Raw genomic sequence first — 23573 nt, forward strand, 5'->3', positions numbered from 1 at the left:
TATGGAGATTTCTCACTTGTATAGCTCAAAATCTACAAGCAGTACACAACCAAATTTCCAAAGCAACACTCCCCAAACGGCATACTTTTGATTTCAAGGCCAAACATTCCGCTAACAGTAGGTTTACCCTAGAAAACTACCCATTACTAGAAAGAACAGATTCTGGTGAATCAAAAATGGGTAGAAATATCTTTGTACTCCAAACCACCAAGTTGCAATTGTTTCCTAAAGTTATAATGTTTTATAGAAATTGGTGAATATTTTGAAAAATGACCTCAAAGCTTCCACTCTACAGCAACATATCTCCCACACATCATTAGGTATCAATGTAAAACACCCCAAATATAAAATCCTGGGTCCACTGAACAGTTTGATGCCCAATATGAATAGATGTACCCAAGCACGTGGCATAGGAGGCCCCAAAAGGAAGACCCCCCGTTTGTTCTGTCATTTCAGATACTGCAAAATCAACACATTTACATCGTTTTGGGGGGCGGCAAAGATAGAAAAAGTACGTTCACCCCAGAAAACCATATATTTTTGGAAAGTACACATTCCTCTGAATCCAAATTGGGTATGCATGTCTTTCTACGCCAAAGTACCAAGCCGCAAACTATTCCTAAATTTGGTGATTTTGGTGACATTTCCAAAAATCACCTCAAAATAGCTACCCTGCAGCAGCGTATTACCCACATACTTTTAGGTATCAAGAGAAATCACCCCAAATATGAAAGCCTAGGGTCCTCTGAACAGTTTGATGCCCAATATGTATAGGTGTACCCAAGCACGTGGCATACAGGGGCCCTAAAAGGAAGACCCCCATATAGTCTGACATTTCAGGTACTGCAAAATCAACACATTTACATTGTTTTGGGGGGGCAAAAGTAGAAAACAGTAAGTTCACCCCAGAAAACCATATATTTTCCTAAAGTACACATTCCCACGAATTCAAATTGGGTATGCATGTCTTTCTACGCCAAAGTACCAAGCCGCAAATCATTCCTAAATTTGGTGATTTTGGTGATATTTCCAAAATTCACCTCAAAATATCTACCCTGCAGCATCGTATTACCCACATACTTTTAGGTATCAAGAGAAATCACCCCAAATATGAAAGCCTAGGGTCCTCTGAACAGTTTGATGCCCGATATGTATAGGTGTACCCAAGCACGTGGCATACAGGGGCCCCAAAAGGAAGACCCCATATAGTCTGTCATTTCAGGTACTGCAAAATCAACACATTTACATCGTTTTGGGGGGGGCAAAAGTAGAAAACAGTAAGTTCACCCCAGAAAACCATATATTTTCGGAAAGTACACATCCCCACGAATCCAAATTGGGTATGCATGTCTTTCTACGCCAAAGTACCAAGCCGCAAATCATTCCTAAATTTGGTGATTTTGGTGACATTTCCAAAAATCACCTCAAAATATCTACCCTGCAGCATCGTATTACCCACATACTTTTAGGTATCAAGAGAAATCACCCCAAATATGAAAGCCTAGGGTCCTCTGAACAGTTTGATGCCCGATATGTATAGGTGTACCCAAGCACGTGGCATACAGTGGCCCCAAAAGGAAGACCCCCATATAGTCTATCATTTCAGGTACTGCAAAATCAACACATTTACATCGTTTTGGGGGGGCAAAAGTAGAAAACAGTAAGTTCACCCCAGAAAACCATATATTTTCGGAAAGTAAACATCCCCACGAATCCAAATTGGGTATGCATGTCTTTCTACGCCAAAGTACCAAGCCGCAAACCATTCCTAAATTTGGTGATTTTGGGGACATTTCCAAAAATCCCCTCAAAATATCTACCCTGCAGCATCGTATTACCCACATACTTTTAGGTATCAAGAGAAATCACCCCAAATATGAAAGCCTAGGGTCCTCTGAACAGTTTGATGCCCAATATGTATAGGTGTACCCAAGCACGTGGCATACAGGGGCCCCAAAAGGAAGACCCCCATATAGTCTGTCATTTCAGGTACTGCAAAATCAACACATTTACATCGTTTTGGGGGGGGCAAAAGTAGAAAACAGTAAGTTCACCCCAGAAAACCATATATTTTCGGAAAGTACACATTCCAATGAATCCAAATTGGGTATGCATGTCTTTCTACACCAAAGTACCAAGCCGCAAATCATTCCTAAATTTGGTGATTTTGGTGACATTTCCAAAAATCACCTCAAAATATCTACCCTGCAGCATCGTATTACCCACATACTTTTAGGTCTCAAGAGAAATCACCCCAAATATGAAAGCCTAGGGTCCTCTGAACAGTTTGATGCCCGATATGTATAGGTGTACCCAAGCACGTGGCATACAGGGGCCCCAAAAGGAAGACCCCCATATATTCTGTCATTTTAGTTACTGCAAAAGCAACACATTTACATCGTTTTGGGGGGTGCAAAAGTAGAAAACAGTAAGTTCACCCCAGAAAACCATATATTTTCGGAAAGTACACATTCCCACAAATCCAAATTGGGTATGCATGTCTTTCTACACCAAAGTACCAAGCCGCAAACCATTCCTAAATTTGTTGATTTTGGTGACATTTCCAAAAATCACCTCAAAATATCTACTCTGCAGCATCGTATTACCCACATACTTTTAGGTATCAGGAGAAATCACCCCAAATATGAAAGCCTAGGGTCCTCTGAACAGTTTGATGCCCAATATGTATAGGTGTACCCAAGCACTTGGCATATAGGGGCCCTAAAATGAAGACCCCCCCCTTGTATGTTCTGTCATTTCAGGTACTGCAAAATCAACACATTTACATCGTTTTGGGGGGGGGGCAAAGGTAGAAAAAAGTAAGTTCACCCCAGAAAACCATATATTTTCGGAAAGTACACATTCCCACGAATCTAAATTGGGTATGCATGTCTTTCTACTACAAAGTACCAAGCCGCAAACCATTCCTAAATTTGGTGATTTTGGGGACATTTCCAAAAATGTCTTCAAAATATCTACCCTGCAGCATTGTATTACCCACATACTTTTAGGTATCAAGACAAATCACCCCAAATATGAAAGCCTAGGGTCCTCTGAACAGTTTGATGCCCGATATGTATAGGTGTACCCAAGCACGTGGCATACAGGGGCCCCAAAAGGAAGACCCCCATATAGTCTGTCATTTCAGGTACTGCAAAATCAACACATTTACATCGTTTTGGGGGGGGGGCAAAAGTAGAAAAAAAGTAAGTTCACCCCAGAAAACCATATATTTTCGGAAAGTACACATTCCCACGAATCCAAATTGGGTATGCATGTCTTTCTACGCCAAAGTACCAAGCCGCAAACCATTCCTAAATTTGGTGATTTTGGGGACATTTCCAAAAATGACTTCAAAATATCTACCCTGCAGCATTGTATTACCCACATACTTTTAGGTATCAAGACAAATCACCCCAAATATGAAAGCCTGGGGTCCTCTGAACAGTTTGATGCCCAACATGTATAGGTGTACCCAAGCACGTGGCGTATAGGGGCCCCAAAAGGAAGACCCCCATATGGTCTGTCATTTCAGGTACTGCAAAATCAACACATTTACATTGTTTTGAGGGGGGCAAATGTAGAAAAAAGTAAGTTCACCCCAGAAAACCATATATTTTCGGAAAGTACACATTCCCACGGATCTAAATTGGGTATGCATGTCTTTGTACTCCAAAGTACCAAGCCGCAAACCATTCCTAAATTTGGTGATTTTGGGGACATTTCCAAAAATGACTTCAAAATATCTACCCTGCAGCATCGTATTACCCACATACTTTTAGGTATCAAGACAAATCACCCCAAATATGAAAGCCTGGGGTCCTCTGAACAGTTTGATGCCCAATATGTATAGGTGTACCCAAGCACGTGGCGTATAGAGGCCCCAAAAGGAAGACCCCCATATGGTCTGTCATTTCAGGTACTGCAAAATCAACACATTTACATTGTTTTGAGGGGGGCAAATGTAGAAAACAGTAAGTTCACCCCAGAAAACCATATATTTTCGGAAAGTACACATTCCCACGAATCCAAATTGGGTATGCATGTCTTTCTACGCCAAAGTACCAAGCCGCAAACCATTCCTAAATTTGGTGATTTTGGGGACATTTCCAAAAATGACTTCAAAATATCTACCCTGCAGCATCTATTACCCACATACTTTTAGGTATCAAGACAAATCACCCCAAATATGAAAGCCTGGGGTCCTCTGAACAGTTTGATGCCAATATGTATAGGTGTACCCAAGCACTTGGCGTATAGGGGCCCCAAAACGAAGACCCCCATATGGTCTGTCATTTCAGGTACTGCAAAATCAACACATTTACATTGTTTTGAGGGGGGCAAATGTAGAAAAAAGTAAGTTCACCCCAGAAAACCATATATTTTCGGAAAGTACACATTCCCACGGATCTAAATTGGGTATGCATGTCTTTGTACTCCAAAGTACCAAGCCGCAAACCATTCCTAAATTTGGTCATTTTGGGGACATTTCCAAAAATGACTTCAAAATATCTACCCTGCAGCATCGTATTACCCACATACTTTTAGGTATCAAGAGAAATCACCCCAAATATGAAAGCCTAGGGTCCTCTGAACAGTTTGATGCCCAATATGTATAGGTGTACCCAAGAACGTGGCATACAGGGGCCCCAAAAGGAACACCCCCATATGGTCTGTCATTTCAGGTACTGCAAAATCAACACATTTACATCGTTTTGGGGGGGGGGGGGCAAAAGTAGAAAACAGTAAGTTCACCCCAGAAAACCATATATTTTCGGAAAGTACACATTCCCACGAATCTAAATTGGGTATGTATGTCTTTTGACTCCATAGCACCAAGCTGCAAACCATTCCTAAATTTGGTGACTTTGGTGACATTTCCAAAAATCACCTCAAAATTTCCAACATGCAGCATCGTATTTCCCACATACGTTTAGGTATCAAGACAAATCACCCCTAATATGAAAGCCTAGGGTCCTCTGAACAGTTTGATGCCCAATATGTATAGGTGTACCCAAGCACATGGCATATAGGGGCCCCAAAACAAGACCCCCATATGGTCTGTCATTTCAGGTACTGAAAAATTAACACATACATAGTTTTGGGGGGGAGCAAAGGCAGAAAAGAGTACATTCATCCCAGAAAACCATATATTTTCGGAAAGTACACATTTCCACAAATCCAAATTGGGTATGCATGTCTTTGTACTCCAAAGTACCAAGTCGCAAGCCTTTCCTAAATTTGGCGATAAAAGCAACAGTTTTTACATTTCTGAAAATTGCCTAAACATATTGCAATTGGCCGCATTTATCTCACCCAATTTCTTACATAAAATTGTAAAACACCATAAATACTGATGCCAAGGGTCTACTGAACAGTTTGATGCCCAATATGCATAGATATACCAAGGCAGCTGGCATGTACGGACCCTAAATTAAAATAGTGCATATGAGTTTTCTCCGCTGCCAATTCGCCTTCTGTGAACATAGACCCTTGACTTCATATTATGTGCCTCAAGACCCTCCTAACAGCAAAAACCCCCCCCCAAAACATATATTTTTGGAAAGTACACATTCTGACGAATCCAACACAGATAAAGATCTCTTTCTACACCAAACTACCAAACTGCAAAGCTTTTCTAAACATAGAGGTTTTTACAACATTTCTGAAAATCGCCTAAAAATGTTGCAGTTTTCTGCATTTATCTCACACAATGTTTTACGTACAAAGAAAAATCACCCTAAACATGGACGTCAGAGGTCTACTGAATAGTTTGATGACCAATATGCATAGCTTTACCAAAGTATGTGGTGTGTACGGACCCAGAATGAAAAATGTGCATATGAATTTTCAAGCCGGCCAACTCATCTGCTGAAAAGAGAACCCCAACTGTGCGTTATGTGCCGTAAGACCCCCAAACTGTAAAAAAAACCTAGAAAACCACATATTTTTGGAAAGTACATATTCTGACAGATCAAACAAAGTAAAATATATATTTCTATACCAAAGCACCAAACAGCAAAACAATACTAAAGATACATAAGCAAAACAGAACAGAATATTCAATAAAAAAATCACAGAAAAAGCAAAAATAATAAAATGACAGCAAATAAATATAATTATGCAGGTGTATACTCTTGCAAAGGAGTGTGTGTATATATGTGAGTATTGGTGTGGGTATATGGTTATACAAATATACAAATATAGTGGGGGAAAGAAGTGAGAAATTGAAGAAAGTAAAAAAAAAAACAAGTTTGATAAAAACAAAGTGTAATAAAGTAAATTTTGTACCTGGGGATAGGCAAAGTCTCCCCCTCTCGAACACCACTGGAGGTCCGCAGCAGGAAGGCTCCCAGGCAGATCAGCACCAGCAGAGAAGAAGGGGGGCGGTGCTGGGAGGCAGGATTTCTTACCCCAGAAGCAGCCACGTGTCAGCTGACGTTGGTGCTGCTTGGGGGTCACGTGGGGGAATGATCGTGGGGCCAGCAGGCGACTGAGGACCCGAACTCGTTGCCTAAGGGGCTGGCAAGTCATCTGCGGCTTTTCCCAGGAGCGCGATCACAGAAGAAAACAAAGTTGGCTGAAACCCGACACAGTAAGTGTGTGTGGGTCGGCGCATCTTGGGGTCGGGTGGGGGGTCGATCGGTGGGGCCAGCAGGGGGTCGAGGACCGGGTGCTCGTTGCCTAGGGGGTTGCAAAGTGATCTGCGGCTGTTTCCTTCCCCTGCGAGCCGCAGATCACACTAGAAAGCTGGAAATTCCAAACAACGTACGAGGTACGTGTTTGGCAGTCTGAGCCCTTGCCTGCCAGAACGTACAGCGTACGTGCTTGGCAGGCAAAGGGTTAAAAATAGACCTTTCATTAGTAAAGTAAGGGCGCTCCTGGTCTACCATATTTACTAGTTTACTGTCATACAAGTGTATATATAAGGTTGCGTAGTTTTCAGATATACAGGGTATAAAGGCAATTTACTAATGTTGGTCATGTATGTCAGTGGAAATTCAGGAAGATATTAAAACACTAGTGAGTTACAATGGCTAAGGAAAAAGGAATATTATAGGGAAAAAATAAATCTTATCTACATAATGATAATGGGGCAAAATTAGAATTTAACAATAGGCACACTTGCACCTTATGTAAAAGCAGTTTAAAATGTATCAATGTCTGACTGTTCCAACCGTTTTTCTGAATGTAGAGTAAAACACACTTAAAAACCTGATAGATAACTTTTCAAATAAGCATCAGAGGGTTAATAAATTGTGCCCTTAGGCAAATGGCAGACAGCTGTTGTCAGCGGATGTTGTCAGACTGCGTATTTTTGAAGGCTGAGAGAAGCAGATCTGCTCAATGCCCCAGCTCCATTGATTTGAATTTGATTAGCCTGTGTGGAGTCACACAAAGCGGAGCTGAAGCTGAGGTCAGTGTGTGACCACAAACAGACTGATCTGATTCAAATCAAACTGTTCTCTCAGATTGCAAAAATACACAGGCGGACAACAGCCTGTGTGTCCAAAGCCTCACTTATTAACCAACAGATAACTTTTCAACTAATCATCTAGACACGAGTGTGTCCTTATTGTGGTTTGTCTGTAAATTAATAAATTGACATTCTCTTATTTCCAAATTGACAAGTCATAAAAGGACAAAAAGAAGATGAAAATAAAATGAGCTACCTTTCTAAGTAGTCCAGCGTGGGTACTGATGAGCTCATTGTGCTTTTCTTTCAGTTTGGTGTAGCGTAAATCTGTTGCTTGTATCTTTTCTACCAAAAGCACAATTGTATATATAACTTAGTCATGCAAAAATCATAGTGGTTTTTAAAGAACACCTTAGTTGGATACCTACTCTCCGTTTCCAGGAGGATCCCTTTTGTTTTGTCATTTTCCAGCTGCTGTTTCTTTAGATTCTCCAACTCAACCCGCAACTGTTCATTATCTACTAAAGCCTTTTGTTTCTGTTTTCGCTGTTCCTCTAGCTCAGCCTCCAGTGTGTTGATTTGGCCTTTCAGCTGCAATATGTACTTTTGTGCCTATTGAACATAAAAGGGAAGTTTGAGAGGATGAATATTACGAGTACTTGCATATCAGGGAGAAATGCATAAGCTTGGTCAGTGGAAGAAATGGATAGATGGATACATATAGAGAAATCTATAGAAAAATCTATCTTCAGCATTTCAGCAAGCTAATCGAGTGTTTTGTCTTTTGCTAAATTCCTCCGATTCTAACATTAGCATGCTTGTTTAAGTATTCTCACCTCCAGCTTTATTTTCTCCAATTCAGCACGTAGTATTTCTATTTCCTTCTTCAGATTTTCAATTTGAAGGTCCCTAGACATAAATAGATTATTGCTATACACAAAAAACCCTGCACAAAATGAAAAGCCATTTTACGTCAAGGCAAATTATACAAACGCAAGCAACTATTTCCTTAGGAATAGTTATAATAAAAGCAGCTGTTAGGATTGATACAATAGATTCTAATATTCCCCAGATGCTGCCGAGAAATGTACCTGGATTACTGAGCTGCCAGTATCAAACACCAAAGACAGGAACATTCAACTTTAAATTTAAAGGGGTTGTTCACCTTTCAAACACTTTTTTCAGCTCAGTTTTCAGATTGTTCACCAATTGCTTTCAATCTATTTTGTTACCGTTTCTTTAAAAGCAAAGTGTTGATGCCTACTTATCAACAGTCTTATTTTAGTCTCTTTCTTTAAAACCATGAATGTCATGAAATTTATTAAATACACAAATTTAAAAAGCATGAACAAACGCTGTATGAATCAGATAAAGTTCCCTTGAAGTTTTTTGGACAATTCCAAATTCGAAATTCGCAAATGGATTAAAATACTTCGAATTCGAACTTTCTTCGTCAAATTTGTGTATTATGCGGTCTAAGTAAAATCGTTTGATCGAACGATTAAATATTTTGAATTGAACGATTCGAATGATTTTAACATACGATCGAACGATTTTACTTTGGCTTCAAAAAACGTAGAAAAATGCTGTAGAAGTTCCCCATAGGCTAACATAGCAGGTTTAAGTCGAAGTTTTTTTAAAGAGACAGTACTTTGATTATCGAATGGTCGAATATTCAAAGTATTTTACTTCGAATCGAAGTCGAAGTCGTAGTATCCTATTCGACAGTCGAAGTATCCAAAAAATTCGAATTTGAATTTGTTTACTTCGAAAATTCTCTCAAATTAACTTCGACCCTTGATAAATCTGCCCCTTAAAGTTCAAATTTATTAAAACTGGTCCAATAATAGCAGGGCCACTCACATTGTCTTCTATAGCACCTCGACAAGTTTTACCTGGCAAATTTTTGTATTATAAAATTTGTAAAAATTAAAGATTTATTAATATATATAGGAAAACCACAAATCTTTAGAAATTCATGGAAAAAACAGATTGTTAGTAAATCTGCCCATTGGTGTTAATGTTATGACCAGCATTTTTTTTTTTAATTATGAGAAATCCTTTAGAAGCAAAATGATTATTACTGTAATAGGTACCAAAAAATCAGGATTTTTGTACTCACTGTTAAATCTGTTTCTCTGTAGTCGAATGGGGGACACAGGGAACGATGGGGTTAAGCTCCATCCTCCAGGAGGCAGGACACTTGAAGTAATTAAGGGGGCGTGCCAGTTCAGGCTTAACCCCACACACTGTACTTGTAATATTCAGTTTGTTTCAAAGCTGCTAACAGCTACTCAATAATTAGATTCTTAAACAATAGGCAGAACTAGGAAACTTATTCAGTAAAAACCAAAAACGGTCCATAGCTCGACACTGGGCGGGAAGCCCTGTGTCCCCCTTTCGACTACAGAGAAACTGATTTAACGGGAAATGAGCTGTGAGGAGTCTAAGGTGGTGTCGCAGAGATAGCTGGCGGCCTCCGCGATTGTTTGTGCGGATGACAGTAGTTCTGTTCTGGGAACACCTCCCTGAATGTCATTGATGAGTGATTCGGACCATGCTTGAATGGCTCTAGACCCATGCAGAAGCAAGACAGGGGTGTAGTGTTGATCCTGCAGTGGAATAAATGACTCTCAGGAATCCCTCTAGCCGTCTGTCTGAAGGATGAACACTGCTGCATCAGTGACAGGCAGTGTGGTAGACTTAGATAGTCTGGACACCAGTGCGTCTACCACTGGTGGGTTTGACCACTTATCAACAAGTTCCTTAGGAAAAGGATAGGACCTAGTGAACTTCTTGGTTGCTTGAAACTTTCTTTCAGGTGCATTCCATTCATCTTGGATGATACCAAGCAGTTGTTTATGTTCTCGGAAACAGACTGTAGTCTTGTGCTGCCTTTTGAAGAGACTATGTGCTTCCCTATGTTTGTGTGTCTTTTGTGTAATATTCAAAACCTCAAGCACCAATTTGATGATACTGTCTACATCATGGGGGCTATCCTTGTCTCTGCCCTCGCCTTGTTCCTCCTCGTCATCTGCAGAAGACGAGTCGGCTGAGTAAAGTTCGCCTTCTGAATGGGACGACATTTGTTCTGGGGCTAAATCCTCAGAAAACACTTGGGCTGCAGAATCACCTTTTCGTCGTCTGGGCGTTTTCACTTGCCACTAGGTTTATGTTGAAGCTTAGCTAATGCCTTGCCTAAATTGTCTGCAATGGCCAGGAGTCCCTGTAGAGAGGCCAGGGACTGGGATAGCTGTATTGCCCAAAGAGCGCCCTGTGTAGTATTTTCCTTATTCTGTATCTCAAAATCAAGTGCTGTCCCCTGCACCATGGTGCAAGATCTGCATAGATGCTCCCCCTGCGTCCCTTGGAATTTTTGAAGGCAATTAGTGCAAGCCAAATACCTCACCCTTGCTGTGCGGACTTCCCCCCCCCTGCCCTGGTGAATAACCCCCCTGGTTTACCTTCTGCCATGAGAGTAGAGGATGCGGGGTTAGCCAGTGTACATGGGAGCTCATCGTGACATGCTGCCATATCGCGATTATGTGAACAAAATGCCCACAGTAACGTTCCACCCAGCACGCATGCATTCAGTGCGCCTACAAAAAAGCGCGCTTGAAGATGGAGGAAGGTCTGTGGTACGCAGTTGCGTCCAGTCCAGTCCCCGCTGCCGAGTGCCAGCACCCCAAGTATACAGATGGATGTCCCTCTTGAGTGAGCGATGCTCTTCTTAGAAAATGGCACCTATGGGGATGCACATGAAGGACTGCCAGCACAAACGGACCTAAACAGGTACCTGCAGCGGGAACAGTTTCTGAAGGGGGGGAGGCAGAGGTAATGGCTGAATGAGGGGGCAATTGTTCACAGTGACATCCAGAATATAATTTTTCATATATATATTAGGGAGAAGTCATTTACCCCCCACACAGGCCAGACCTTCTGTATTAACAATAGTGCAGGTAGACGTCTGGGTGGTCGGTACGGCCCCCAGGCTAGTAAATGACCCCAGTGGAAATCTCCTCGTAGGGGGCTAACCTTTTAAAAACAGTTATTCCTGTTTTTGGTATCACCCCTGGTGTCAACCACAAGCTGACTGCAGAATCATTTGACAGGTTATTGTCCACCCTCCCGGTAGCAGGACACTTGAAAAACTGAATATGAGAAGTACAGTGTGTCGGGTTAAGCCTGAACTGGCACGCAAGTGTCCTGCCTCCTGGAGGATGGAGCTGAACCCCCATCATTCCCTGTGTCCCCCTAAGACGATAGAGAAATATCAATTTTTACCTGTCATCTTTCATAAGACCATTAGGAGGACCAAAGGTCTGCTGAAATAGTTCTTCCACAACCTAATAGAAGAGAAAATAAGCAGTATATAGCAGTGCTAAATATTAAAGTATGTACATAAAATACAAATATGAAATAACCAGATTGAGATTTTAAAATGAAAAGGTAGAAAGAAAAATTGTGCTGTACATTTCTTTTGTTTCTGAATATTTCACTAGGAGTCAAAAATAATATAGTGTTCATCAACTATACCATCTGACATATACACACAAAGAAAATGCTATAATATATATATATATATATATATATATATATATATATATATATATATATATATATATATATATATATATATATATATATATATATATATATATATATATATATATATATATATATATATATATATATATATATATATATATCTACTGCAAGAAGATCCGCAATCACAGGACTTATAAAAAATAAGATTTATTGTATGGGACTAACGTTTCGGCCTCCCCAAGGCCTTTCTCAAAGTGACAAACTGAACAAGAAACCGCCTTAAGTATACATAAGGAAAAGACAGCTGGTAAATGTCACATGATCAGTATTGCAATCATTAATAGTACATATCACTTTAAATACTTTCTTTGTCGTATCACTTTAAGTATAACATTTAAACATGTAAAAAACTAGACACAATAAATCCCCTAGTTCATATCACTAACAAGTTAAAAACAAGACATTTTGTAACCACATAATAGCTCTACTTAGACAATTAAATAACTAATGTTACAATTACGTCACAATTTGAAGAGTTAAAAGCACAATGTCTCTATCTACCTAATTACAAAAGGCTGTTATATCCATAATTGATCGGGTTCTGTGTTACTCATTACATACTATCTTTTCGTTCGATGTTCATCCTATATTATGGTATACTACTGCTTTTGACACAGCTACTAATAAGGTGCTCATTAGGGGCAGGGTCTCAACCTAATCATAAATGTGTCTCAAATATGTTTTCAGGCATATAATGTGAACAGGGGGCAGTGATATATGGGATATATGGGCCTAGGGTCGTTGTAAGCTACAATATAATCAATTATAAACAAAACTCGGTATAGAACAAAATAAATATAGTGTGGTAACCCTTAAATATAGTCATTTGCATAGTAATATAGTAAAAGTGCGCCCCCTAACTAGATACCACATATTATGATAAATAGTGAATGACGTAAGTGAATAAAGACCCCATATGTTAAAATTCAACTGCCTCCATATCGGCATTACTGATCATTGTCTATGTGTGCATAAAGTATATAATTACCAGTGATTGTGCAAACAATCTACAATGTATAGAATAAGCTTTCCTTACTCCCCCACAAGCCCCCCACAAGCCTCAGTATAGGTGAATAAGTCACCATGTGAGTGAAGAAATTAACTAAATATATATACGTACAAAAATCACCATATGTATATATATATATATATATATATATATATATATATATATATATACACATATACATATACATATATATATATATATATATATATATATATATATATATATGTATGGGATCAGTTATTCAGAAACCCATTATTCAGAAATCTCCAAACTATAACCAATTTCCATGGATTCCATATTAAACAAATAATTAAAATTTTTAAAAATGACTTCCTTTTTTCAGTAATAATAAAACAGTACCTAGTACATGATCATATCTAAATTACAATTAATCCTTATTGGTGGCAAAAACAATCCCATTGGGTTTATTTAATGTTTTAGGGTTTTTTTTATGGTTTTTGGTAGACAAGGTATGTAGATCCAAATAATGGAAAGATCCCATACTGGTGATCTTTAGTTTTCTGGTACAAACCATTGAGAGCCTGTTACAGTCTGGAGAACTTTGGAGACAAGGAATCTAAAGGCTCATTTTATGATATCTGGAGCAAATACCTAAACAAGATGGAAGGGCAGAAGCAACATAAACTACTAGCCCCCTTCCGATACAACAAAATGGTGGACAGAGGCTTCTCTTTGAGGAAAACTACCCAACAGCCTCTGAGCAAAAGTGACATTAGCCGCCTCCTCATGCGTTTATACTTATATTTGAAACATTATGTACTGCTTATTGATACCAACAAACGACATGACAAATGGCAATCCATCTCCTCCTCCCCCCTCCTTATATTCTGTCCTCTCTCTCCTCCTCCCTTATACTATTTCCTATCTGTTACTTCCTTCCTCATTATGTACATTATATGATTTTCAATGTGACAGATTCTAACTCAGCAACCACGACTAACACCGCAAACTACAAGGACATCCATATGACCAGCATGCTAACATAGCCTACTGTACTTTCAATGTCAATGCTAATTGTCATGTACCTACTCTGTCTAACTACTTTATGTTCATCTTGAAAATATATAAAACAGTTTAAAAAACAAAAAAAGTGGTCTGTGGAAGGGCTGGAGAAAGGTACTGCACGCAAGTCCTGCAAATGGAGATGGACACTTTTCAAAATTGACAGTACACTTGCTATAGAGAACGGCTAAATTCTTATCCACCATGAAGAAACATCAGGAAGGCACCTAATCTGTCCAATAAACTGTACATTCAACAGCACTACAATGACCCAAAGCACATAACAAAAATGCTAAAGAACTACCTGAAGTTAAAAATATATAAATAAAACATCTGTAGAGCTGGCTCCACATTAAGCCAGCTGGCTCCGAGCATTCTGGATAACATTCTTTAAAAAATAATGCCAAGAATGTTTCTTTTTACTGCTCTATGAAGTTTCTTAGTTAATACAAACTAAAAAAAACAAGCCGTTTACCTGTTTATGGTATTAAAAAATAAAAAGCATAGTCTGGATCCCCTTTGTTAAAGAATAAAGTACAGTTGGCCCTCATTCTACAAATTGCCGGAAACAGAGTCAATCTTTGCATAATAAAGCAGAACGCCCTTTAATAAGATATAACATTTGGCAAGATAACCATCCTGTCAGTAAACAACGATGGAGCTATTGGGGAGTGTACTGTATTTCAAAATAATGGAAAGAATCCAGTTACCTGCTCTTGCTCCACAGGCTGAGCTGTGCGGATTTCAACCAGAGATTCTGCCGGTTCCTCGTCTTCAGGAGTTTCATTGGGAATAACTACCACTGGTTTAACATGCTCTGCAAGGGCAGAGGCTCGCAAAAAGTTAGGTGGACCCTGATTTAAAAAGACAAAAACAGAAAAAGAAACAAACTTACATGTATAATATGTTTGAAGAAGCATACTAATGCATAAGTTTGCTTCTATAAAAAATATTTTTAAACAAATCTATTAAATGTATTTAAATTGACCACTGTTTATACCATACATTCACACTGACCAGTAAAAACTTACATCAGGAAGACGGGGAATCTGAATGAGGCGTTTGAAGTAAAGCATGTCTGATGCCCGTTTGAAGAAATTTTTTAAACTAGAAAACAAAAACCGAACATAACCTACAATGCACTGTAATTTACTCTTTTTTTATATATGTACTTTCCAATTTGCTTACATACCTATGAAACTGTTCATGAAATCGGTCTCTATGTCCCTGTAGAGTATCTGGAGGAAGACCTAGATTTAAGAGTAGAATAGATTATATATATGTTTTACTAGTACCTTCTAATATAGATTATTACATTGTTAGTCAATGTATGATACAAAATAGAATAAAGGCACACATCTTCATCAAAATTCCATTGTTATTCCCCAACTACACCACACACCAAGGAATACTATTTTAGCAACTTGCAAAGACAATTCCGCTTGAAGTAGACATTTTGAAATTCATCTATGATACGGTCTGGTGAGTGGCCAATCCAACCGTGCATGGCCCACATTCTTATGTGACCTAATATTTAAATAATAACTAAGGTGGAACATTTCACAATTTTATTTTTTTATTTTATTACAAATGTATATACCGAAATGATATTAAAAAGGGCAAATACAAAAGCGATTTGTTGCTTCATTTTTATTAGTTGACTGTTTGGCTTTTATTGTTTCCATCTGAATTTCTCTGTGGATGCCCACAAAATGTTGAAACTGCATATGTAAGTCTAAAGGTCTGAAAGACCTCTGGCCTAATCATTCCTCTAACTGGAATTAACACCAGTTTCCAAATTCTACTTCATATTTGATAGCCACTCTTATTTCAGCTGCAGATTGCCATATACATTTAGCTGAAATGTGAGTTAGCTATTCCTCTCACATTCCTAAACATGTGTTCCTAATTTTCATTACCCCAAGTTAAGGCAAAAAAAGGAAGTCCAATTTATGATTCAGATATATGCTAAATACTATTGCAGAAGGAATACTCACATGAATGGAGTTTAAACATCAGCTTGACGGTGTAATGGTAGAGATGGCTGCAATCCTGAATGACTTGTATAAGAGGGGCCAGCTTACACTGTCCTGCTGACATCTGAGATACAGCAATGGAACTATTAAGCTGCCTGAAAACTAACAAACACAATGTATATTACAAAATAATTCTGTTTTAAAGGGGTTGTTCATCTTCAAACACTTTTTTTAGTTCTGTTGGTTTCAGACAGTTCACCAGAAAAAAAAACTTTTCCAATTACTTTCTATTTTGTATTTGTGACTGTTTTTTCTAATGTTGAAGTATAAAGTTTTATTTTTCACCTTCTAGACCAGCTCTGGGGGGGGGGGGGTTGCCAACTCTGTTACTGTTCTAAATTGATACATTGAGGGGCAGATATATTAGGGTTGAATAGTAAATTTGAATTCTTATTCTTTTTTTGGTATCAAAATTCACACATTCAAATTTTTATCCCCCAATTCGAATGTAAATTTGAATGTGAGATTTATCACACCTGGACCAAGGAAACAGTTCTAATTGAATATTCGCCACCTAAAACCTACCAAGTTCATTTAAAATAGCAGAGGACAGTTGAATCATTTCATGTTTTTTCTGGAGGGAAAACTCTATTCAAATTTTCGGGTCAGGACTATTTGATCGAATACCCTTGTATTCTATTACAGAGCTTATCAATTATCTGCTAAGTAACCTGTGCCTTTTCTCCTTTTTCAGCTTGAATAGTTGCCCCCAAGGCTACACAGCAGCATATTTATATAGACTATAGCAGTCTTTCGTAAGTAAACACATATCTTTTACCAACGCAGGGCAATAGTATATATTTTAATTACTTTAAAACACTTATTTTTTGGTGTTACTGTTCCTTTAAGCTTTTTGGTTCTGGCTCTGATCAATCCATTCATTCCAAATTGATATAGTGGGAACAACTTCAAAATCAGTGTCTGGAATGTAGATATATGTTTCTTTCTATCCTGCTTGCATTAGTTTGATTTTCAAATGTGCAATTATTGCTGCTAGATGTTGATTTTAAAGGTGCTCCACTATAAATCTGTCATGTGATCACAATGCAGATTGCCATATTCTGAAACTTCCTGAATCAGCTGAAAATACAATACTTTGTCTAAACAAATGTTTGCTCATTTGTTTGAGGTTTTAGGAATAATTAAACAAATTAAGAAGTTGAAGAAAATTAGAAAAAAAAAAGTTGTAGCACATGTAAAAACTATAAAGTAGCTAGAATACAGATCATTTACCTACCAGCTTCAGAAAGCTTCAATTCACAGTCCATATAATCAAACATTTCCACAGTAAGCTGAAATCTAAAATTAATTATAAAACAGAAAAAAAAAAAAACAGCTGGTACCTTTGCAATAAATGAATTAATGAAACAAGAATACTAACACATTGTGCAATACCAATTATAGGTGTGAGACAATAAATACCAGCGTACATGTTGTTGACATCTGTGCCGGCTGATTTTTCAAGAACATCATCAGTCACTTCTAAGCCTGGTGGAAATTCAGGGTGCTTGGGAAAAAAATATGCCAGAGGTAAATAGAAATAATGCATTACAAAAAAAAGAGGAGGAAATTAAATGTGGGGGAAGGCTAAATGCATAGACCTTACCTTTACATGAAAGCTTATTTTATTAAGCAAAAGCTTTGTATAAATAGTCACAAGCTGCCCATAACGATCGTGCAGATGACCCTACAGCAAAATGAATATAAAATAAATGTGCAGTGGTGACAAACGCATAAATCCTTTAAAGCTAAGCAAAAACAGCTCAGTGTAGATTTACACATTAAGCCTAAATATTATTTATTTTTTAGAGTTGTGTAAATATTTAACTATTCAATAGTTAATGAACCAAATATTTGCCACAACCAACACACTCATACTGTTAGTTGCTGACAGATGTCACCAGCTCTGGCCATACATGTACCAATAACATACAAAACCAACAGTTATCTTTACATTATTATGTTCCTGTGGCTGGTTTATACTCACCCACAGCTCTCCTGTTTCTCGGATGTTATTGCGGTATCGCTGACAATCTGACAGTACCTAAAATTAGACTAAGCAGTTAGAAAATGAAACAAATTCAAAGAAATTATATACTACAGAGATAAAGGATAAATAACACAAAGTACAATGAAAAAAAACCCAATGGCAGTAACTTTTTCAGACAGATTATTATTACCAATTATAAAGCACCAACATTTTCCTGTACAACATATGAAATATAGATGCAAACAAATACGGATCAATGCGGGCGGTAAAAGGGACCCTGAGAAATACAGGGTGTATAAATTGTCAAGACAAGAGAGTTAATTTATTTAGTTAATTTAATTCCAAATGCCAAAATCCCGAAAAAATTGTGTTTTTTTACTATAAAAGACTATTTTTTTCGGGATTTATTATACCCAGAGGATGGGAAAAATCTGTATCTGTAAATCCGGCACCTGCCAAAGTTGCATGTCAATGGGAGAAGATATCTTGATCTGCACTGGGTTTCGTGCAATAATCTGAAGATTTTGTGGTTTTCGGTAAAACTCAGAAAGAATCAGAGTTTTCGGGTGGAAAATACGAAAAATTAGTATGATTAGTTTATATTTCCAAATTTTTTCAGGTTTTTTACCCACCCAGGAAATTTTCGGAAAAGTGTATTGATAAATAAGGGGAAAAAAAAAATCGGTGCAGATTTGGTCAGAGTATTTCTCAGTAAATAATGAGATAAATTTGGACTTTGATAAATGGGCCTCTTATGCTCCGTGTCTTCGCTAAGATTGGCCATTGTTCAGAAGACCAAGGGGCAGATTCACTAACGGGCGAATTTTCGCCAGCATCAGCTTTGCACACATCACAACACTTCGCCAGGTGCAAATACGCGAAAATGCGAATTTTCGCCCCGGGCGTCTAATGCTGGTGACTTTGCGCTATCGTTACTTCAGCTGTGCGAGCATTCCATAGCGAAGATGCGCTAGCATTCATTTGTGCCTAGCGCAACTTCGCTAGTGATTGCGCACTTGTCAATTTGCAGAGGGCGGGAAATTTAAAATCGGATGGATGTTTTTATTATAAATGTTGCTGCAAATGGTTTAAGTTACCGGTTTATATTACACATGTCAAGGGAAGAGAGTTAATATAATGCCCTACACATGAGTCCACTGTAAAATTAATGTTCCATATGTTATAAAATGTGTTGAGAAAACCGAAAAGTAAATTAGGACTTTTGCAGTCAATCCTGCTTTAAAAAAAAGAAAGAAAAAAGTTGCCAGCATTTTTTCAACTTTGATGCATTTTTGGCTCACAGAATATGATGTATGTGACAGAAGATTGAGGAAGATCTAGCTGCTTTATAGCCACTTTACTTGGTCTGAGGTGGCGAAGGCAACTCTGGCGAAAGAGGTAATATTCAATAAAATTCACATTTTAGTGAATTTGTGGAGTAACGTCCGTTCACCAGAGCGAAAAGTCACCTGGCAATAGAGTGCGAATGACTGCTAGTGACGGTCTGTTTCGCTAGCGAATTGGCGCCTGCTAGTAAATTGCCAATGTCCCTGCAGGTGCTCACGCTAGTGAATCGTCGCTAGCGTTAGCCAGTTCACTCCTTAGTAAATCTGCCCCCAAGAGAGATAATAGCCCTCTTCCAAAGGGACTGGAAAATTCTAGGTGCATGGCCATTAATTGTACATATCTTATACTCCCCTTAAAAGATTGTTGCAGAAATAAATTAATCTCTAAACTGTAACCCTCAAGAGTAGGTCAGTTGGAGACTGAGTAATGACAAACTGACATGGAAAATTATGGAGAGCAATGCCGATTATAATAAAAAGGTTGTGAATAGAAATACATTGTTGCAGACAGTGGGGGCCTTCCAGAAGACACAAGAGAGGGGAACAGTGGCTTTGGAAATAATAACAGGGTTTCTATTATGTTCATAATTATATGGAATGAGGGGGGGGGGAGAGAATGGGACCATGACAGAACTGGGACCAGGTAAGTGTCCTAGTTCAGGGAATTGTCCCCAGTAAACATTATTAAGAAGGAGAGACATACTGATAAGTGTGCTTGTAAACCTAGGTTCCCTTCAAAGGCCTCTCTCCGCCTGTTCTGCATAACTGGGGACTCGCTGCACCTGGTTTAAAATTGCAGAATAGCACAGTGGTGGCACAGTGGTGTTTGTAGGTATCAATCTTTAACCACTGCAGGTTCCCTTCTCTGAGATGACCGATACAAAGCATGCATCTTTATGGCCAACACGGATTCAATTGTGCATGCTCTGTAAAAAGCACCTCAAGGTATGGCAGGTCCCCATGGTGCGGTTCAGGAGTGAGAACTAGAGGGAGACTAGAGTTAAAAGTATACCTTAATAATCCTAAATTGTAATGTAAATGGAACAAAATTACAAGGTGTAGGAGGCTGTGATTTCCTAGCGCTTCAGAAATATTAGCTCCAGTGCATTACCAATGCTAGTTCTGGATACAAAGACAGCTAACTGGGAAAACTGCAGCCTGATCAATCTGCAGCCTAAACCATTAATGATCAAAGCATACAAGCTAGGAAAGAAAAGAGAAACTTATGGATATAAAAATATATTTTTTGGAGTGTAAACAGGTGTAATTTGAAAATGGCTACACCAAATTGAAGACAGAGGGAAGGGTTTCAAACTGAAATAAATTACCAAAAACATTAAAATGCACAGGATTATTCATCTAATGTTCCTTCTCTTTAACTTTTGCCAAATCTAATGATTTTGCAGGATTCCATGTAAGGTCTATAATGCAACAATACATTATTCTTAATACACCAAGGGGCAGATTTACTAAGCTTGAGTGAATTTTTGAAGTTAAAAAAGTTCGAATTTCAAAGTAATTTTTTGGGTACTTCGACCATCGAATAGGCTACTACGACCTTCGACTTCGACAAAGTAAAAATCGTTTGACTATTCGACCATTCGATAATCGTACTCTCTCTTTAAAAAAAACTGAAGTGCAATGTTAGCCTATGGGGACCTACCACAGCACTTTTCTAAGTTTTTTTTGATCGAATAGAAATCCTTCGTTCGATCGCTAAAAATCGTTCTAATCGGTATGATTTCTATTCAAATACGCTAAAAATCCTTCGACTTCGATATTCAAAGCCGAAGGATTTCAATTCGAGGGTCGAATTTCAAAGTTTTTTTAACTTCGAAATTCGACCCTTAGTAAATCTGCCCCCAAGAGTTACCGTACTTACATTTGGATGTCCATCTCGAAGGACTTTGTGCAGGACATGGCAAAATTTCCAGCTTAGAATAGAACTGCTAGGTAATGGAAGACCAATGGCATATGACCAAAATGTAAATGCTCCTTTTTCATGATGAGTGCCCAAAATAATTCCTACATCTTGTGTTAAGAAAAACTGTAATGTGCTTAACAGAAAGCAGTAGAAAAATGGCATCACAAATAAATATAAAAATTGACATAAGGTTCACTGCACAAAACATACTCTGAACCTCAAATTGTGAAAGTCTATTTTTTTGCAGCATAATAGCAAACTACTGTAAAGGAAACCAATGATAGAAAATTCCAGCACTCAGCAACAGAAGTATATAGTGAGGTATTTAGTGCTTCAATTCCCAGTAGTCCCAGGAGACTACAATGGTTAAAATAATTCTTCGACCATTGTCAGCAAAATTAGGTTTACAATAACCACACACAATTATGTGACTGAATGCAAAAATTGTGTTTATGTTTCAAATATTTAACATTTTGCTTTGGCACCCCCTTAACCCATAACCTTAAAAGTCACATCTAATCACTAAAGCTACATGGCAGGCTCTGCTCCCAAATAACAATATGGAGAGAAAACACAATACTGGAAAAATATACCCTTTAAATGAAACGGTGTCTCATTCAGTATAAACTGCAGTTATATTGTTGGCTACCAATTTAAACTCAGATTCTAATAAACATAGAACAGCATTGTGATTAATGGATGTCAAGCTGAAAAGGGGTTCTACTCCCCAAAACGTTGCATCGCACTCCGCATTGAAATACATTTTTGAAGATTTCTCACAGTCCTGGAATTCCTTTGCTGTAAGCTGAAAATAAAACATGCTCTCTGTCCGCCTATATTTGAGGCTCGTACTCCTTAATTTATTAAATTAAAATTACGGTGATAAAATAATGCGAGTTGTGCTTTCTGCAAGAGTTGGAGTGGCTTGCCAAAAATCTCTTGATGGGTTTAGATCCTAGATTGCCTGTTTTATTGTCCTTCCAGAGGTATGTGTATTCTCTATATATTGGTCTTTATACATAGAAGTGTAGCATGCTATGTTTTTTCAAATTAGGTCTATATAACAACAATAAAATATGGGTGCTCTGTCACCCATGAGAAACCTCTTTTAAAAAAAAAAAAAATTCCCCCCCCAGATCCATTGAAAATCGCTGCATGTAAAACACTTTACATGTGGTGGCCCGGCGTCATAATGTGACAAAACCTTCTTTCGCTGTTCCACATTGCACTGGGTCATGCACTTTTGAATTAATATTTTTACTGTAGTAATAAATGTTACTGTATTAAAAGGGGCTAATAAACACAATCACACTAAAAATTATGGTGTCCCATTTTTGGATTCCAACCCATAGGATAAAAATCTATACCTTAAAGCAGGGGTCCCCAACCTTTTTTACCCATGAGCCAAATTCAAATGAAAAAGAGTTGGGGAGCAACACAATCATGAAAAAGTCCCTTAGGGTGCCAAATAAGGTCGGTGATTGGCTATTTGGTAGACCCTATGTGGATTGGCAGCCTACAGGAGGCTCTACTTGACACTATACATAGTTTTTATGCAATTAAAACTTTCTTCCAAGCTTGGAATGCAAAAATAAGCACCTGCTTTGAGGACACTGAGAGCAACATCCAAGGGTTTGGAGAGCAACATGTTGCTCACAAGCTTCTGGTTGGGGATCACTGCCTTAAAGGGATCCTGTCATCGGAAACCATGTTTTTTCAAAATGCATCAGTTAATAGTGCTACTCCAGCAGAATTCTGCACTGAAATCCATTTCTCAAAAGAGCAAACAGATTTTTTTATATTCAATTTTGAAATCTGACATGGGGCTAGACATTTTGTCAATTTCCCAGCTGCCCCATGTCATGTGACTTGTGCCTGCACTTTAGAAGAGAATGCTTTCTGGCAGGCTGCTGTTTTCCTTCTCAATGTAACTGAATGTGTCTCAATGAAACATGGGTTTTTACTATTGAGTGTTGTTCTTAGATCTACCAGGCAGCTGTTATCTTGTGTTATGAAGCTGTTATCTGGTTACCTTCCCATTGTTCTTTTGTCTGTCTGCTGGTGGGGGGGGGGTGATATCACTCCAATTTGCAGTACAGCAGTAAGGGCTAGTCCACAGGGGGAGATAGTGACGCGTTTGCGGTCGCGGCGACAAAGCGCCTGGCCTGGCGAGGCATTTTCAGGCGACTGTTGAAAAGCGCATCGCCTCGTGTGGTTAGC

General features: G+C 38.4%; 1 protein-coding gene across 1 annotated transcript in view; it reads right to left on the reverse strand.

The window, feature by feature from the left end:
* hip1r.S (huntingtin interacting protein 1 related S homeolog) overlaps nt 1-23573 on the reverse strand; it is a gene marked incomplete at its 3' end in the record, with an annotated part of 59483 nt that overhangs the window by 21234 nt on the left and 14676 nt on the right. The window contains 13 exon segments of the mRNA NM_001091500.1: nt 7674-7762; nt 7846-8029; nt 8254-8326; nt 11702-11763; nt 14768-14911; nt 15089-15164; nt 15250-15307; nt 16055-16195; nt 17331-17392; nt 17524-17600; nt 17700-17780; nt 18081-18137; nt 21312-21454. Coding sequence (NP_001084969.1) covers nt 7674-7762; nt 7846-8029; nt 8254-8326; nt 11702-11763; nt 14768-14911; nt 15089-15164; nt 15250-15307; nt 16055-16195; nt 17331-17392; nt 17524-17600; nt 17700-17780; nt 18081-18137; nt 21312-21454 — 1247 coding nt within the window.

Source organism: Xenopus laevis, chromosome 1S (genome assembly GCF_017654675.1).
Source record: "Xenopus laevis strain J_2021 chromosome 1S, Xenopus_laevis_v10.1, whole genome shotgun sequence".
NCBI classification, from domain to species: domain Eukaryota; kingdom Metazoa; phylum Chordata; class Amphibia; order Anura; family Pipidae; genus Xenopus; species Xenopus laevis.